Source organism: Somniosus microcephalus, chromosome 16 (genome assembly GCF_052327205.1).
Source record: "Somniosus microcephalus isolate GS21.2 chromosome 16, FLI_Smic_1.0, whole genome shotgun sequence".
Classification (NCBI taxonomy): Eukaryota; Metazoa; Chordata; class Chondrichthyes; order Squaliformes; family Somniosidae; genus Somniosus; species Somniosus microcephalus.
The window spans coordinates 28,072,237-28,092,354 of NC_141002.1; the positions used below are offsets into that span (position 1 = coordinate 28,072,237).

Below are 20,118 nucleotides of genomic sequence, written 5' to 3' on the forward strand. Positions count from 1 at the left end.
TTCTTAAGGCAGTCACTTACCCTGATAATATGGTGGTGCAATATCTGTGACAACTACCGACATCACATAGACATTGTCATCCTCAAGATTGGTAACCGCTTCAAAGCCCAAGTCACCAATCACCTACCAGAACAGAATGGAGGGCATTAGTTGTAATGGAGACATCAGCACCCTAAAATAGCTGAACAGCTAAATGAAAGTGCCTTGGCATTTGTGCTTGAACTTTTGATTTTCATATATATACTGTTCAAAATGTTAATCATTTTCATTGTTTTACATGGCATTGAAATAAGCCTATCAGGAGTAAAGCTAGGGAACAACATAAACAACATCTTGGTAAATAGCAGTAAACATTGCTTTACACAGGAAAGATCCTGCATGACCAACCTTCTTGGTTTCATTGATGAAGTGGCAACTCAAGTCAACCAGTAAACTCTACGATGTTGTGTACTTTGAGTTCCAAAAGGCATTTGATAAGTTCCACACGTTATTATTAATCAAGAAACTGGGTGAAGGGTAGAAAAAATGGGTACTGTTTGGAGGGGTACGGTAAGGTGGGGGAGAAGTTCTGACTGGGGTGACTTAGGGCTGTGTGTTGCGATCATTACTGTTTCCAATTTACATCAGTGTCTTGGATTCTGATACTCAATATAAATTGGTTAAATTTGCAGATGGAGCCAAACTAGAAAGGCTAATGGAATTGAAAGAGGTAGCCCAGAAAGTACAGAATGAGCTGAACAAAATGTGAGTGGGTTGAACAATGGCAGATGAAATGTAATGCAGAAAGTTTCAAATATTGCACATAGGAAAGGAAAAATTGCCAACAGAAATATTCATGAATGGTGTGAGGTAGCCAAGGATGAAGTAGAAAGAGACCTAGGAGTCTCAGTAGACTCAACGTTCAATCTGTCCAGTCAATGCTGAGTAGTAACTAACAACTCCAATAGCTTGTTGAGCTACATATCTAAAACCATAAAATAGAAGTCAACAGGAACGGGAATCAAACTGTACAGTAATCAAACTGGCCAGACTGCTCCTTGAATACTGTGTCCAGTTCTGGTTGCTGAGAAACAAGGGAGACATCCCGTGGCTGGGGAAAGGAGCCACAAGGCTGATCCCGAGGGTCAGGGGTCTGAGTTACGAGGAAAGACGGGAGAGAGTTGGGCTTATTATCTTGGAAAGGGGGCAATCTGAGAATTGATTTTGAGGTATATATCCTAGTAAATAGTGTGGAATCTGCAAGATTGCTTTAAATTACACAGTGGAAGTAGAACAATGGGACACAGGATCAAACTAGTAAAAAGTAACTTTAGGACTGACATCAGGAGGTTGTTCTTCATGTAGAGCGTGAGCTATAGTGTATGATTTTGTTCAGTATGTTTCTTTACTTTTTTTAAATTAAAATATTGAATGGGGTGGGCTTGTATTGCAGTGTAGTGTTGCAGTGGAGAGAGGCATTGTAGTGTGGCAGTGGTGTTTTTAGACTTGGTTGTTGCAGGAACTGATCCTACACAAAACTTCTTCACTGAGGTAATAAACTGATTATTAAAGGGTGTTTTAAAAAATATATATATATCCTTCATTGTAGTAAAATGATCTATCTCGAGAGAAGACCACTTGACCATCCAACCTGCCCATCGAATTATCCTCTTTCTTTCTTTCCTATCAACTTCACTTGTAGAGAGCAAAAGGCATGCTTAAAGGTATTTGTTGGGTAACTTTATTGTTTTTTTCTCTCTGTCTACTTCTCTTTGCTGAGGTACGGTTGTACAGGTGCCTGCACCGCCATGGTACATTGCCCAGGTGGCCCTTATCACACGAGAGCCAAGACAATCGGAGGGGGGGAGGTTAATAATCAAGCCCAATCAGATCTCCACCTCGTGGTAGATCTTCACTTTTACACTATGCACAAAGTCAAGTCAGTGGAAATAAAAATTGGGAGAGATGTCAAACAGGTTGCTGACTCACTATCACCCATTTAACACTATCGCACAAAGTCAAGATCTACCCCCATGTCCTCACATGCATCCATTCATATTCTCCGCTGAAATAGTGATCAGGAGCAGGAACCCTAGTTGATTTTCACCCTCCTCTCCACACCACCCCCCCCCTCCCCCCCCACCATCCCAAGCCAGTGGACACTGATGCCAAATGTAGTGTTCCTACCTCTATCTTGGTTGAAACTCGCTAACACAGAATATACCAAGACCCTTCCTGCGTATCGTGGCTCAGTACCACATCAGGCGGTGCCTTTGCCAGTGAGCCACCAGGCAAGCTTTGCTGGGTTGTCATAGCAATTTATCTGTGGGGGGGGGGGTTTTTAAGTGGTTCATTTTTTTCCAATAAAGTCATTATTTACTAACTTGATAGAATGGCTGATTCGGCATTTATCCAGTATGTATGCTGAAAAGTGAAACTCTCATACCACAATAGTGCTACTATTCTTTCCATCCAAAGCAAATCTTTCCCCAGTCCTGAGACCAGGCTGAAGTGAAGTAGTGAACTGGCTGTTTGCAAAATCCACATCATTATCTTTGCAGGATATGGTAACAATCGTTGTACCCTTTTCAGTTGTTTCTGGTACCTGAATGCTAAACAAAGGACAAAATGAGCAGTTGTGTCTTTTTCAGAACTCCAAATTTTAAGATCCTTATGAGTTTCCTTGATTTGTATCTATCTCTGACATTACAAACCTTGAATAACAGTTTTGGTATCGCAGGTGACATTACAAACAGGGTGCAGTGCAGCCAGATACAAGGGAACATGGGCAGGGATCTCACAATATGGACCACAGCGATCAAAGGGAGTGCAAAAAGACTTGGAGAAATTGCACTGGAGTACAAGGGCCATCAGATTTCCCACAGCATGTTCTAGTTCACAAGTGATGGTTAACTCAGGATCTGAGAGAAAGGAATCCCAGGCAAAAATACTGTCTGAGGCAGAATTTCACAGGCAGAAATGAGGTGTGAAATTTCATTGCTCGTTTTTTGGTTCGATGGTTTGTATTAATACTACATTATTAATTTGTAATAATGTTTTACTACGTTAAAGGCGCTATATAAATGTAAGTCGTTTTAATATAGAAAGTTGAGGTGCTGCTATAGCCAACCTTTCAAAATGAGTCTAACTACAGGTCCAGCAACTTTTATAGTGCTGCAGTTATGATCTTGGAAAGAACTGACACCCTGGCCAGCTCCCTTGAAGGGGGGCTGATAATGTGGTCTCATCATGCAGTTGGTGGGACTGCTGCTCTTTCGGTGCTTTGTACTCCTACAACACTTTTAGCTGACAACCCACGAGAAAGTGAGGTCAACAAATTAACATAATTTAGCAATGCTGGTACACATCCAATGGTGTGCCGAAGAGTTAAGGGATGTGTAACGTCCGTGTGTAATTGAGACACGGACTGCAGGAGTTGGTTATAACAGGTGTTTACTGAATGGAGACAAAACTGGAACTACTATACAAAGTTACTACACAGGCTTATATACCGGGGTGGTCACTACTGGTACTGCAGTAAAAGGGGCTGCAGAATATAGTTCCTTCTTCAAAGTACATACACTACAATTCCTCCCCTTTTAGCGAAACAGTACATAACATTCGATTAATAATTAAATAACATATTTACAATTACAGTTGCTATATACATTAGCTGAAGTTAAGCAATTATAAATTCAGTCTTTGAGGAGGCTTCCTGATTCTGTCCGGATAACGCCTCTTTGGGGTATCAGGTTCTTCTGGCAAAGTTGATTCGGGATCAACATCGTTGTTTGGTTCGTCTGCTTCCAATATCACCGATTCTGAGGTAGATGCAATTGGTACTTCGGTTTCACCAGGTGTATCGGATCGTGGTGTGGATTTGATGTTTTCCAGTGACTCTAGAATCTGGTCAGCATGGCGTCTTACAATGCTCTCTCCAACGTCCACGGTATACATTAGAGGTCCTTGCCGTGTGCAGATCGTTCCTGGCTGCCATTTCTCTGTGCGGTAGTCCCGGGCCAAAACTGGTTGACCTATCTTAAAACTCCTGGTTGACCTTTCATTCATATTCTGAAACTGCCTGTTCTCCACATCTCTTCTGATGTTTGGCTTAACCAAATCCAAGCGGCATCTTAGTCTTCGATTGAAGAACATCATGGCTGGAGTTTGGTTGGTAACCGCATGTGTCGCATTCCGGTAGGCAAACAAGAAGTTATCCACCTTGTGTTGTAGGGGTATGTCTTCATTACACATTGCCTTGATAGCCTTCTTGAATGTTTGAACGAACCTCTCAGCCAATCCATTGGTGGCTGGATGATATGGGGCGGATGTGTAATGCTTAACACCATTGTTCTTTAAGAACCTCCGGAACTCTTCAGACACAAACTGTGGTCCATTGTCAGAGCAAATCTGTCCAGGCAGCCCATTTCTGGCGAATATGGTTCATAAGACTGTGATGGTTTTTTTCTGTGGTGGTTGAGGACATTTTTATTACCTCTGGCCACTTTGAATGTGCATCCACCACAATTAAAAACATCGAGTCCATAAATGGACCAGCAAAATCAATGTGTACCCTTTGCCATGGAGATGAGGGCCACTCCCATGGATGTAGAGGGGCTTGTGGTTGGGCGTTTTGGACCTTCTGGCATCCTGTACAGCTCTTGGTCATCTCTTCAATTTCTCTATCGATTCCCGGCCACCACACAAACGCTCTGGCTAAGTTCTTCATTTTTACCGCTCCCAGATGACCCTCATGAAGCTCATTGAGCACTCTATCCTTCAATTTGGGTGGAATTACTACTCTGGATCCACACATCAAGGTTCCTCGGCACACTGACAGCTGTTCTCTTCTCGGCGAGAATGCTGACAACAGTGGTTCGCCATGTGCTGGCCATCCCTTCACCGTTAAGTCATAGACCCTGGAGAGTGTCGGGTCATTTCGTGTTTCCTTTTCTATGTTTGCATTCGTCACAGGTAGACATTCGACTATAGTCGAGTGGAATATCTCTACAGGATCCACTGCAGGTGCTTCTTCCACCGTCGGCAACGGTAGGCGCGACAATCCATCAGCATTCCCATGCTGTTTAGTTCCTTTGTACTCGATGTCATATTGGTGTGCCCCTAGGAAAAGGGACCACCTCTGTAGCCGTTGTGCTGTCATTATCGGGACACCCGTCTTAGGGTTGAAAATGGAGACAAGAGGTTGATGATCAGTTAGTAGAGTAAATTTCTGTCCGTGCAGGTAGTGATTGAACTTCTTCACCCCCCACACCAGGCTGAGGGCCTCTCTGTCAATCTGGGCGTAGTTACGCTCGGCTGCAGTTAACGAGCGTGACGCTAAAGCTATCGGCCTCTCTGAACCATCAAGGGATTTATGTGACAGTACCGCTCCAACGCCGTAGGGAGACACATCACACGCCAGTCTTATCGGTAGTGATGGGTTGTAGTGAGCCAATACTTCTCTTGAAGTGATCAGGCCATTACACTTCTGAAAGGCCCGCTTACATTCATCGCTCCATTTCCATGCTATTCCAGTTTGTAGCAGGGCGTTCAGTGGTTGCAGAATTGTGGACAAATTCGGCAAAAACTTATGGTAGTAATTCACCAATCCAAGGAATGACCTCAGTTGCGACACATTTTCAGGCGCTGGAGCCTTAACCACCGCTTCAATTTTGTCAGGGGACTTATGTAACCCCTCTTCATCAATCACGTGGCCACAATACGATATTTGTTTCTTAAAAAACTCGCACTTGGGGCGATTGGCTCGTAGCCCATGTTCTCTTAGTCTAGTGAGCACCTGCTCTAGGTTGGCAAGGTGTTCACTGTCATTTTCACCTGTCACTAGGATGTCGTCCAAGTAACACTGAGTCCCCGGAATCCCTTGCAGGACTTGTTCCATCGCTCTTTGCCATATAGCCGGAGCTGATGCAACTCCGAATACCAGTCGATTATACTGGTAAAGACCTTTGTGAGTGTTTATCGTGAGATATTTCCTAGAGGATTCTTCAACCTCCATCTGCAAATATGCTTGCGCTAGGCCAATTTTTGTAAAACGTTTCCCTCCAGATAGTGAGGCGAAAATATCTTCTATCCTCGGAAGAGGATACTGTACTGTGTGAAGGACTGGGTTCACAGTCACCTTGAAGTCCCCACAGATGCGAACCTTCCTTGGCTCCTCAGACTTATTGTTTAACATTTTCTTCATGACAGGAATGATGGGTGTCGCCCACTCGCTCCAGTCTACCTTAGTTAGCACGCCTGCATTCTCCAGATTGTCCAGCTCTGCCTCGACGGCTGGGCGAATTGCATACGGTACCGGTCTTGCTTTGAAAAACTTGGGAATTGCATTCGCTTCTATTTTTATCGAGGCGGTTACGCCTTTAAGAGTTCCCAGTTCTTGTTGAAATACCTCTTTAGCGTTAGCCAAGATTTTTGACAATCGTCCAGGTGTGACGTCGTCATCCTTTTTACCAGCCACAGTCAGTGCCTGAATGGAGTGCCAGTCTAAACTTATCTTTCTGATCCATTCACGTCCCAATAACGGTGGTCCACCATCTTGCAGTATGTACAGATACAATTTCTGTATTTCCTTGCCGTTGTATTCGACAGGCACCCTTATTTTCCCTCTGGGGTATACTTTCTGCCCCGTATATGTCTTCAAGACAATGGATGTGTCTTTCAAGGGTATGTGTGAGAATAGCCGCTCGTAGTCTCGTCGATTCATGACGGTCAGGGCTGATCCTGTATCCAGTTCCATTTTGACTTGGGACCCTGCTATCGTGAGGGTGACCCAAATGGTTCGGTGATCCTCTTTTGTGATTACGTTGTGTAGTTTGAGATAGCTTCGTCTCTTGTTCCCGGATTCACTATCGCTCTTCTGGTCTTTGGAACTACTGTCCGTCATCTTTTGTACTTTCCTGTACTTTTCCTTAGTAGTCTTTTTGTTGTCGTTAGTCTTCTTCCCGGACCTGCAAACTCGTGCAATGTGTCCCATCTTTCCGCATTGCCTGCATGTTTTGTCCTTGGACCAGCAGTCCTTCTGGTCATGGGTTGTTCTGCCGCAGCGATAACATTTTTCAAATCCCCGTGTCATTTCATGGGTGCCGTATTCCTGTGGCTTTTGCTGTATTTCCACAGCTCCCCTTGCTGCTGCTTCGTACGATACTGCCACGCTGAAAGCCTTATCTAGCGTCAGCTCTTTCTCTGAGAGTAACCTCTTCTGGGTTCCTTCACTCAGGAGTCCACAGACAAAATTTGTCCCGTAGGGTATCTGCCAGTCCTGCTCCGAACTGGCAGTGCTTTGAAAACTTGCGTAATTTCGTAAGGTAATCAGCATTGCTCTCATCTTTATGCTGATTTCTCTTGTGGAATTTAAATCTTTCTGCTATCAGCAGCGGTGTAGGATTTAGGTGTTCCTGTAGGATAGCAACAATTTTGTTAAAACTCTTCGCCTTCGGTTTGACTGGAGTGATCAGGTTCCGCAATAGGCCGTACGTTCTTGCGCCCATTAAGTTTAGTAGTACCGATGCCTTTTTCTCATCGGCTACTTCATTTGCCTTGCAATATACTTCGACTCTTTCCACATACGTGGTCCAGTCTTCTATTGCATTATCGAAGGCAGTGATATTGCCAGTCTTCGGCATCTTGGAGATCTAAGATGGCGCCTCCCGCGCTTTGCCTTCTTCCCCGATTGAACAAAATGGCGCCTCCCGCGCTTTGCCTTCTTCCCCGCTGGATTAAGATGGCGCCTCCTGCGCTTTCTGTCTTTTCCGCTGCTGCTAGCGCTGTTGCTGGCGTTTTAATGCCTTGATGGCGACACCCTATGGTCTTCGCGCACTTCCCCCCCGCGCTGCTGGCAACGCCGCTCTCTGCGGTCCCCGTGGCAAACTGCAGCTCCTCGCGGCTTTCTGCGCTTCTAATTTCTTTTATTTTAATTACTGTTCCCGTCGTCAGAGTCGACCCTATGGGGCACTTTCCTCCCTCTTCTCGGGTCTGTACGCTGCCCGGCTTCGTAGCACCGGCCGCGCCCTGTGTGCTCCACCCTCTCTCTCTCTCTCCTCTTCCCGACAACGCTGCTCGGCCCCGTTGAAAAGCCACCCGATCGAGCTCTAGCCCGCCGCAGCCCAGGAAGGATCAGTGTACTACCTGCCACCAGCCCAATTAGCTGGAACACCATAGACTGGATAACCAAGCCCAGCTCTCGACAGCCTCTCCTGCAAATCTTCGAATTCGATGGATCAGAGGGCGGTTGCCCACGGTCGACGCCCGTTTCTTCTGTTTGGTTTTTTTTCTTTTTGGATTTCTTCCTTCTGGCCTCGACCTCTATCAACTTTGCTTCAGGGATGGATCCCCGTGAGGTGGTGCAGAACTGTAGGTAAGTTCGAATCTGTTCGTCGCCAGTGTAACGTCCATGTGTAATTGAGACATGGACTGCAGGAGTTGGTTATAACAGGTGTTTACTGAATGGAGACAAAACTGGAACTACTATACAAAGTTACTACACAGGCTTATATACCGGGGTGGTCACTACTGGTACTGCAGTATACAGGGGCTGCAGAATATAGTTCCTTCTTCAAAGTACATACACTACAGGATGGGATATCCGAAGTCAGTAGCTGTAAAGGGAATGGAGTATAAAAGTAGGGAGGTCCTGTTACAACTGTACAGGGCGTTGGTGAGACCACACCTTGAGTACTGCGTACAGTTTTGGTCTCCTTATTTAAGGAAGGATATACTTCCATTGGAGGCAGTTCAGAGAAGGTTCACGAGGTTGATTCCGGAGATGAAAGGGTTGTCTTATGAAGAAAGGTTGAGCAGGTTGGGCCTATATTTATTGGAGTTTAGAAGAATGAGAGGAGATCTTATTGAAACATATTAGATTCTGAAAGGGCTTGACAGGGTAGATGCTGAGAGGATGTTTCCCCTCGTGGGGGAATCTAGAACTAGGGGGCATAATTTTGGAATAAGGGGGCACCCATTTAAGACAGAGATGAGGAGGAATTTCTTCTCTGAGGGTTGTGAATCTTTGGAATTCTCTTCCCCAGAGAGCTGTGGAGGCTGGGTCATTGAATATATTTAAGGTGGAGATAGACAGATTTTTGAATGGTAAGGGAGTCAAGGGTTATGGGGAGCAGGCAGGGAAGTGCAGATGAGGCCAAGATCAGATCAGCCATCATCTTATTGAATGGTGGAGCAGGCACTAGGGGCCAAATGACCTACTCCTGCTCCTACGTCTTATGTTCTTATGTTCTTATGTAAAAGGGCTCTTGATGGCCTTTGATGCAGTCCTGCTATTGAAGATGGATAAATGGCTCCGCCAAAGGAGAACTATCTTTTGTCTTGAAGATGTAGCCTTGGAGGTTCCACTACAGGTGGTCCTCCCGCAGAGGGGTGTTACTATTTGGAGTGGAAGGACCTTATAAAATCACACCTGATCAGTCTGGATAGAAGTTGCAGAAAGGGTGAATGCAGCCTCCAATGTGCCCCATTGTGAGTGCATTTGAAGACAAAATTTGCGGGTCTCTGAAAGATTGCCAAGGTAAGCACCTCTCAAACCTGTGACCTCTACCACCTAGGACAAGGACAAGGGCAGCAGGCGCATGGGAACACCACCACCTCCAAGTTCCCCATCCAAGACACACCATCATGACTTGGAAGTATATCACCGTTCCTTCATCGTCGCTGGGTCAAAATCCTGGAACTCCCTCCCTAACACCACTGTGGGAGCACCTTCACCACACGGACTGCTGCGGTTCAAGAAGGCGGCTCACCACCACCTTTTCAAGGGCAACTAGGGATGGCCTTGCCAGCATCGCCTGTTGTGTTTTGAGTATTGCTTCAATTAAGTTTGTCCCAGTACCCGGGTGTTACCTGAAGGGGGTGCTGGGGGGCTCGGTTTTACTTTGTCTTTCACTTTCGGGTTCTGCCTTGCAGACAATGTGCTGTAATGTCCACCCATTTACTCAATAAATAGTGAAAGGTACATTCCGTCTCCTCTATTCATTACTGTTCGGTCAAGATGCAATACTGGTGACGAGGCAGCTGTTGAACTCTCTAGAAGGACGGAGATAGACATGCGAACCTACAGCCGTGATATTGGAAATTGCGATGAGCGGGCCACTCAGCTAGCAACATCAACGGCATTTAGATAGTTGGCTAGCTGCGACGTAGACGGCGGACAGAGTATTGTGCGGGCCAGGCAACTACCGTGAGTGTAGCTACCGTAACTCTCGCCGGAGGAGAAAAAGAATTTAAAAATAAAAGAAAAAGTCCGTGGATCTTAAAGGGACAGTGCACATTAAAACTATGACGACCTTGGGACGTATTGAAGAGTTCTCTGGGGATAAGGACAGTTCATGGGAGGAATACGCAGAAAGACTGGGGTGTTTCCTTGAGGCCAATAATATTGACAAAGAAGAGAAGCGCTCAGTGTTGCTAAGTGTATGCGGAGCTGCTACTTACTCCGTCCTGCGTTCATTGGTGGCTCCTCGTAAACCTAGTGAGGTGGATTATGCTGATTTGATTGAGAAGCTGCAGAAACATTTTAACCCAAAACCCTCAGAGATTGTGCAGCGTTTCCATTTTCACAATTGTAAACAACAGCCTGGACAATCTATTTCAAGTTACATTGCTGAGTTGAGGAAACGCTCATTACATTGTAATTTTGGTGACCAATTAGACAATATGCTTCGTGATCGGATTGTGTGTGGAGTGCTGGACTCGGCATTGCAGAGGCAGCTGTTAGCGGAGAAGGCCCTGACGTTCCAACTGGCCGAGGAGAAGGCTTTAGCAGCAGAGGCTGCATCGATGAGCACACGTATGCTCCGTACAGAGGCAGCACCATCTCAGGCCGCCGAGGAGGTGCACAAGACCACACACGCAGCTGCTGCTGCGAGAGACATGGAGGCAACTAAAGAGACAGGAAGAAAATGTTTCCACTGTGGGGCTCTCCATGGTTCCACTACATGCAAATTTGTGTCAGCGGTATGTCATTTCTGTAAGAAAAGAGGACACATAGCTCGTGTCTGCATGAAGAAAGCTCAGGCTGCTGCAGCAGAGCCAACACAAGCATCGCAGACACACACCCTGACACTGGAGGACAACGATGAGTACACAGTGTATACCACGGAAGCTGAGCAGCTACCCCACAGACGGTGGGGATACACGGCAAATGTGATCATGAATGGGGCACCACTCTGCATGGAGGTGGATTCAGGCTCAGCGTGTTCGTTGATAAGTGAAGAGACTTACAATAGGCTGTGGCCAAGTGAACCCCCGGCGATGGCTCAGGTCAGTGGCGTGCTACGGCAGTGGTCCCAAGCTCAACTCCAGGTGCTGGGTATGATTCATGTGGAAGTTAAGTATCAGGCAGTCAAGGACACACTTCCACTTTATGTGCTGGCGGGGCAGGGCACAAGCCTTCTGGGCAGAGATTGGTTTGAGCCCCTCGGTATTGAAGTGACAGGAGTACACACGGTACAGCGACAGCTCATAATGCCTATGTTGGAGAACTATGAAGAGGTTTTTGGTGAGTTCGGGGCCTGTCGGGGACCGCCAGTCTCAATCGAAGTGGACCCAGGGGTAGCGCCTAAGTTCTTCAAGGCGCGACCAGTGCCTTTTGCGTTGTGCAAGAAGGTGGATGAGGCCCTGGATAAGCTGGTGAACCAAGGGGTTCTCTTGCCAGTGAAGAACTCCCGTTGGGCCACCCCTATCGTGCCCATTGCAAAGAAGGATGGGGGCCTGCGAATCTGTGGAGATTACAGATGTACGGTTAATACTGCTGTGTTACCAGATGTGTATCCCTTACCAACAGTTACAGAGCTGTTTTCAACACTGGCTGGAGGCACTCTGTTCACCAAGCTGGATCTCAAGCAAGCATACCAGCAACTGGTCCTGGATGAAGAGTCAGCCGAGCTGTTGACAATCAACACCCACAGAGGACTTTTCCGAGCCACAAGGCTGCAGTTTGGGTGTCTACGGCTGTGGCAATCTTTCAGAGGTTCATGGACACCCTGTTGGCTGGTGTTCCGGGAGTTCAGCCTTACTTGGATGACATACTGATTACAGGCAAGACACAGGAAGCCCATGATGAGCGGCTGCAGGAAGTACTACGCCGGCTGGCTGAAGTAGGACTACGCCTTCAGAAGGAGAAATGTGTGTTCGCTGCCAATGGGGTGGAGTTCTTGGGATTCCGAGTGGACAAAGACGGTGTGCATCCGACTACGGAGAAGGTGGAGGCTATCAGGAGCGCTCCCACCCCCAAGAACAAGACCGAACTGCAGGCATTCCTCAGACTGTTAAACTTCTACAGTTGTTTTCTCAAGGGCAAAGCCACAATCTTAGAGCCACTGCACAGGCTGTTAGACCAAGCAACAGTGTGGAACTGGACCTCAGCTCATGAAACAGCCTACAGACAGGCAAAGGAACTGCTACAAGCAGATAAGGTTCTGGCATACTATGATGAAAACAAGCCATTGGTGTTGGTGTGTGATGCCTCACCATACGGGCTGGGAGCTCTGTTGGGTCACATAGAGCCAGATGGCCGGGAAGCGCCTATCAGTTTTGCCTCAAGAACACTCAACAACAGAATGTAATTACGCCCAGATTGACAAGGAGGCCCTAGCCATCATATTTGGGGTAAAGAAGTTCAGCCAGTACCTGTTAGGGAGACAGTTCATCATCTACACAGACCACAAGCCACTCTTGGGGCTCCTGCATCACTCCAAGCCCATGCCCCAGATCATATCACCGCTTATGCGTCGGTGGAGTCTGATGTTGGGGGCCTACAGTTATGAACTTTGCTACAGGCCTGGGAAGATGCTGGCTAATGCTGATGCTCTGAGTCACTTGCCTTTGAACCGGCCGATGGCTGAGACGCCACCACCCCTGGAGGTGCTGCTACTGGAGGAGGTTCCGGAGGCCCCACTCCATGCCCAGCGGATTGGCAGCCTCACACAGAAAGATCCAGTCTTATCACGGGTGCTACGCTGGCTGCTGCATGGCTGGCCCTCCGAAGTCCAGGAGGAGCATTTCAAGCCCTTCGTTCAGAGACGCCATGAAATGTCCGCACATAAGAACTGCGTGCTCTGGGGAAGCCGTGTGGTGGTTCCTGCTGCCGCAAGAGAGGAGGTGCTGAAAATGCTGCATGACTCACACCCTGGGATTGTGCACATGAAGGCGTTGGCGAGAAGCTACGTCTGGTGGCCGGGGTTGGACCGAGACGTGGAGGAGGTGGTAAAGAGCTGTGAGACATGTCAGCTGACTCGCCATAGCCCATCCAAGGCTCCCCTTCACCCCTGGGAGTGGACCACTCGCAAATGGTCAAGACTCCACATTGACTTTGCAGGGCCATTTCAGGGGAAGTCTTTTTGATAGTGGTGGATTCTCATTCGAAATGGCTGAAACGGGATCCGCCACGTGACCACAGCGCCCTATCACCCCTCCTCTAACGGGCAGGCAGAGAGGATGGTGCAAACCACAAAAGAGGCACTGGTGAGGATATCGGGGGGGGGACTGGCAAACCAGATTGGCCAGGTTCCTGTTATCACAGTATACCACACCAAACTCAGCAACGGGGAAGAGTCCTGCCAAGATGCTGATGGGTCGCCGGCTGGCGACTGCACTGGACCGGCTACGCCTGGACTACAGGGATGAGATGCACACAAAGCAAGAGGAGCTGGCTAAGAAGCACCAGGGCACCGCCAGGCAGTTCGAGCCGTCAGAGACTGTGTTTGCCCGTTGCTATGCAGGAGGAGACAAATGGATGCCTGCCGTGGTGGAGCAGGCCACGGGTCCCCTGTCATACAGCGTCCGTACACCTGATGGCCAGCTACACAGACGCCACGTAGACCAGCTACGGGGTCGTACTCCGGTGAGAGTAACAGAGACGTCACAGGCTAGGCCATTGTCTCCGCCACCTCTGCCAGGCAGTGACGGCCTGCTTCCTGCAACAACGATGGAAGCCACATCGACAGAAGGTGTCACGGAGTCATCAGCCACGGAGGAATGTTTTCCTGCGGCTAGCAGTGGCACCTCGACTATGCCTGTCCAGCGGCGCTCAAGTCGGGTTAGATTCCGTCCCAGACGCCTGGAGGACTAAGGGGTTTTATCTGGGGGAAAGGAGTGTTGTGTTTTGAGTTTTGCTTCAATTAAGTTTGTCCCAGTTCCCGGGTGTTACCTGAAGGAGGTGCTGGGGGGCTCGGTTTTACTTTGTCTTTCACTTTCACTTTCGGGTTCTGCCTTCCAGGCAATGTGCTGTAATGTCCACCCATTTACTCAATAAATAGTAAAAGGTACATTCCGTCTCCTCTATTCATTACTGTTCGGTCAAGATGCAATATCGCCCACATCTTGTGAATGAATAAATATATTTTTTTAAATGTGCCCATATTTGCCTGATTTTACAATATTGCCTTACAATGCATGACACCAGCACTACCCTATATCCTTGGTGCAGCGTCACTGTAATCTGGCACCTGTTCACCTACTTTTTAAATGCACAGACATGTCGGTGTTTTTGCAGGGCACTCTATGTTGCTGCCGTACAAATACACATGAACTGCTGCCCTTTAAATCTTACAAGCTATAAACATGAAACAAACTGCTGGCAAGCTAAATGTTCATCGACTCGCATAAGCTGGCTGGTAGGCTGGACATCTTGAGTGACACACAACTGCTCGTATTTTACTTACGCCCACACATGTCCCTTTTTTATTTAAAGAACAAGAAAAAGCTGCAAATGCTGGAAATTTGAAATAAAAGCAGAAAATGTTGGAAATACACAGGGCGTCAGTCAGCATATATAAAGCGAAAAGACTGATTGTGATTTTTCTGGGTAGTACCTGTGGTGTATGTAACCTGTTCCACCTTAAGAGAACTTAAGCCTGTTCCACCTTAAGAGATGTACTACTTTCTCTGGCTGCTGTATACGTAATACCGGTGGTGACCACCGGTATATAAGTACTGTGTAGTGATATTGCTGTTAGTATAGCCCTGACCTCCAACTAGTAAAGACCTGTTGAAACGTTATTCTTGTAGTCTGTGTCAGTAATTAATCTTAAATACAACTAGAACACACAGACTTAACAGTGGCGACGAGTCCGATTCTTACCCTGCGGCAGTTTATATCCACGGCGGCTTCGTCCACAGAACGGGCGTCGAAGAGAGGCATCCACCCTCATCACCCTGCTGGAAGACACGTCGCGCGGCAGGCATCGAGAACCCGGAGTGCAGAAGATATCCTGAACTCGAAGCCTCCATCAGCGGCAGTCAGCTATCTTCCTTCTACCTCGGTGGTGGGTAAGCCGGTCAGCGACGCGAGCAGAAAGTCGGCCGCGTTGGCTGTACAGACGGGGAGGGAAGACGGAGGAATAAGGGCGGTGAGATCGATCGCGACCGGAGATAAGGGCTGGGCCGCATTCGGGCCGAAAGGCGCAGCGCGGGAACATCGATCACGGCTGGTGATAAGGGCCGGGCCGCATTCGGGCCAAAAAGGCGCAGCGTCTGGGGCGACTGAAGGCACGAGAGCCGCGGTGAAGGCGAACGCAGCCGGTGCTAATAACCGGGCTGCAAGAAGGGCTGCGAGGCGCGACATCGGGGAAGCGCGAATGCCCGAGGGAGCCGCGGTGAAGCGGAGACAGCGTCAGGGGAGTTACTAACCGCTGGGAAAGGGGAGCAGCAGCGGCACGCCAAACGCCATTGCAGCCAGCGGGTGAAGAAGGCGAGCGCGGGAAAGACCGCCAAGCGCGGGAAGCCGCCATTTTGTAGGCGGAGGACGAAGACAAGAGCGGGAAGCCGCCATCTTGGAAAAAGGGAAATCACTAAAAAAAATTGCAACGATGCCTAAACATGGGAACATTAATACCTTTGATAGCGACATCGAAGATTGGGCCACGTATGTAGAACGCATACAAAATTATTGTAAAGCAAATAAAATCCCAGATGATGAGAAAGCACTAACTTTATTAAACTTAATGGGTGCGAAGACATACGGGCAATTGAAACACCTTTTATCACCAGATGAACCGGCGGAGAAGACGTTCGAGGAGATTGTTACTGTCCTGAGAAATCATCTAAACCCCACGCCGCTGATGCTAGCGGAACGATTTAAATTTTACAGCAGAAAGCAGCTGAAAGATGAAAGCAATGCTGAATATTTAATGGAATTGCATAAGCTAGCAAAGTACTGTCAGTTTGGAACGGGACTAACAGATGCGCTAAGAGATAAATTTGTGTGTGGATTATTAAAAGAAGATACACAAAAGCGACTGCTCGAGGAGAATGAGCTGACGCTTGAGAAAGCGGTCACTATGGCAGCATCACACGAAGCTGCAGCGAGAGGCACGGCAGTAATGCAGCTACGGTCACCGGAACTCAGTACAAATCAATTGGTTTTGAGTACTGTAAAATGTTATCATTGTGGAAAGACAACGCACGATCAGAACCAGTGTTGGTTTAAAAACCAAGAATGCAGAACGTGTGGCAGGCTTGGCCACATAGCTAAAGTATGCCGGTCAGGAAAGAAGACCAGCAACAAAAAGTCACCGCAAGGAAAATACATAAAGGTACACAAGGTGACAAAGAACAGTTCGAACGAACAGAAGTCAGATTCAGACGCCAGCAGTAATGAACTGGGTAGCTTAAGAGTACACAACGTTGGTAAGGATGCAGATCTCCAGACAATTTGGGTCACTCTTCAGATAGCAGGAGTCCAAGTAAAGATGGAATTGGACACTGGATCGGCATTGACGGTCATGAATAAGAAAGATTACAAAAGGTTATTCCAACATATTCCCCTACGGGATATGGAGATTATATTGAAAACATACACGGGGCAAAGAGTGTACCCCATCGGAAAGATAGAGGTAAAAGTGGTCCACAAGGGCAAAGAAAGCCAAGTAATGGACTTATACGTGCTACCTGAAGGAGGTCCACCACTACTGGAACAGGAGTGGATTAGGAAAATGAATATGGACTGGCACTCCTTAAAGGCACTAACGGTAGATTCCGGGGAAACAGATGTCAAACCTAAACGATTGTCCAGAATATTGGATGATGCTAAAGAGGTGTTCCAGCAGGGACTGGGAACACTGAGAGGAATTACAGCAAACATCAAGATTGATGAACATGCACACCCAAAATTTTTCAAAGCCAGACCGGTACCCTATGCAATACGACCTGCTGTAGAAGCGGAACTGGAAGCGCTAGAACATTCAGGGTTACTGTCTAAGGTAGATTGGAGTGAGTGGGCTACGCCCATTGTTCCCGTTATGAAACGTCCTTCGAGCAACAAGCCAGGAGAACCAGGGAAGGTTCGCATCTGTGGAGACTTCAAGATCACCGTTAATCCGGTGCTTCACACGGTGCAGTATCCGCTTCCGCGGATTGAGGATATTTTTGCTTCGTTGTCTGGCGGGAAACACTTCACCAAGATAGACCTGGCGCAGGCGTACTTGCAGATGGAGGTTGAAGAAGAGTCACGCCAGTACCTCACGATCAACACGCATAGAGGTTTGTACCGGTATAATAGGCTGGTTTTTGGAGTGGCATCGGCTCCAGCAATTTGGCAGAGGGCCATGGAGCAGGTATTACAGGGAATTCCAGGCACACAATGTTACCTGGACGATATTCTGATTACAGGAGATGGTGATGAAGAACACCTCGCAAACTTGGAACTGGTGCTCAACAGACTGAAAGAGTATGGACTTCGAGTTAATCGGCAGAAATGTGAGTTCTTTCAGAAGCGGATCTCGTACTGTGGTCATGTCATTGACCGGGAGGGGCTTCATAAGTCTCCTGACAAGATAGAGGCAGTTGTAAAGGCTCCCGCTCCGGATAATGTCTCTCAGTTGAGGTCGTTTCTAGGATTGATTAACTATTACCATAAGTTTCTACCGAATCTATCCACGGTACTGCACCCGCTGAACGCTCTTTTACAGAAGGGGGTACCATGGGAATGGAGCGAAAACTGTAAGAAGGCATTTCGGAAAAGCAAAGAATTGATCACCTCAGAGGAAGTGTTGGCTCACTTCGACCCGACACTGCCTATTCGGTTGGCTTGTGATGCTTCTCCATATGGTATTGGGGCAGTACTCTCACACAAGTTGCCAAATGGCACGGAAAGGCCAGTCGCGATTGCATCCAGATCACTGACCTCCGCTGAGCGAAACTATGCGCAGATCGATAGGGAGGCTCTCAGCCTTGTATAGGGAGTGAAGAAGTTTAATCATTACCTGCAGGGCCAAAAATTCACACTTCTGACAGACCATCAGCCGTTGGTATCCATTTTTAACCCTAAGAAGGGTGTTTCGGTGCTGACAGCACAGAGACTCCAGAGATGGTCCCTTTTCCTAGGGGCACATCAATATCAAATAGAATTCAAAGGTACAAAGCAGCATGGCAATGCTGATGGGCTGTCGCGCCTGCCACTACCTGAAGAAGAAGAGACGACGAAAGTTGACCCTGTTGAGTTATTTCATTCGACCATCATTGAGTGTTTACCAGTCACCAATGCAAGTATTGAAAGAGAAACCAGGAACGACCCGACACTGTCCCGAGTCTACGAGGTGACAGTGAAGGGATGGCCAACACATGGTGATCCTCTGTTACCGGCATTCTCGGCAAGGCGAGACCAGCTGTCCATCTGCCATGGTACTTTGATGTACGGGACAAGAGTGATTATTCCTCCCAAGTTAAGGGAAAGAGTTCTAAAGGAACTGCATGAAGGTCATCTGGGGGGAGTTAAGATGAAAAGTCTTGCTAGGGCTTATGTATGGTGGCCGGGTATTGACCAACAGATGGAGGAGTTGACGAAAAGCTGCGCTGGGTGCCAAAAAGTGCAAAATGCACCTCCGATCGCACCGCTACACCCATGGGAATGGCCTTCAGCCCCATGGCAACGTGTACATATTGACTTTGCTGGTCCATTCATGGACTCCATGTTCCTAATTGCGGTGGACGCACATTCCAAATGGCCAGAAGTGATCAAGATGAATACCACTACTTCAGAAAAGACAATTGCGGTGTTAAGAACAATATTCGCAAGGAACGGATTGCCAGAACAGATATGTTCGGACAACGGACCACAGTTCGTGTCGGAAGAATTCCAAAAATTCTTAAAGAAGAATGGGGTGAAACATTATACCTCTGCCCCATATCATCCGGCGACAAACGGGTTGGCCGAGAGATTTGTCCAAACATTCAAAAAGGCAATAAAGGCCATGAACGATGATCAGATTCCGCTACAACACAAGGTGGACGATTTCCTAATGTCATATCGAAACGCCGCTCACGCAGTAACTAACCAAAGTCCTGCCATGATGTTTTATAACAGGAGGTTGCGGTCCAGGTTGGACTTGTTAAAACCAAATGTGCGGAGGGAAGTGGAAAACAAACAGTTCCGGAATATTAATAACAAGACCACTCGAAGTTTCGACGTAGGACAACCAGTGTTGGCAAGGGACTATGGAAACGAAAAATGGCAGTCCGGAACAATTCGGGCCAGACAAGGACCTCTGATGTACACAGTAGATATTGGTAACAATGTGATAAGGCGTCATGCGGATCATCTGGTAGAATCGAGAGCAAGGGTCGAACCCATGGTTGCGACAGAGACAACTGTGGAAGACGTTAATGAACCTGAAGCATCTACCTCGGCAGGGAATGTACCTGATGATGACGTCCAATACATAGGAAACCAACTAGAGGAGTCACCTCAGCAACAAGAATCAGAGACCACTGAAAGGCATTATCCAACCCGAATCAGAAGGCCTCCTGAGAGACTGAACCTTTGAACTGTTTATACCTGAAGTTATATATGTATATATGTTATTATGTTATGTTAAATGGGGATATGACTGTTAAGCTAAAAAGGGAGGATTGTGGTGTATGTAACCTGTTCCACCTTGAGAACTTAAGCCTGTTCCACCTTAAGAGATGTACTACTTTCTCTGGCTGCTGTATACGTAATACCGGTGGTGACCACCGGTATATAAGTACTGTGTAGTGATATTGCTGTTAGTATAGCCCTGACCTCCAACTAGTAAAGACCTGTTGAAACGTTATTCTTGTAGTCTGTGTCAGTAATTAATCTTAAATACAACTAGAACACACAGACTTAACAGTACCCTACCTCAGTTCTGA

General features: G+C 47.4%; 1 protein-coding gene across 1 annotated transcript in view; it reads right to left on the reverse strand.

The window, feature by feature from the left end:
• Positions 1 to 20,118, reverse strand: part of LOC147106040 (cadherin-related family member 3-like) — a 73,553-nt gene that overhangs the window by 24,373 nt on the left and 29,062 nt on the right. The window contains exons 9-10 of the mRNA XM_086009786.1: positions 2,426 to 2,591; positions 21 to 123 (exon numbers count right to left, since the gene is read on the reverse strand). Of these exons, the coding sequence (XP_085865912.1) occupies positions 21 to 123; positions 2,426 to 2,591 (269 nt within the window). The remainder of the gene's footprint in view (positions 1 to 20; positions 124 to 2,425; positions 2,592 to 20,118) is intronic.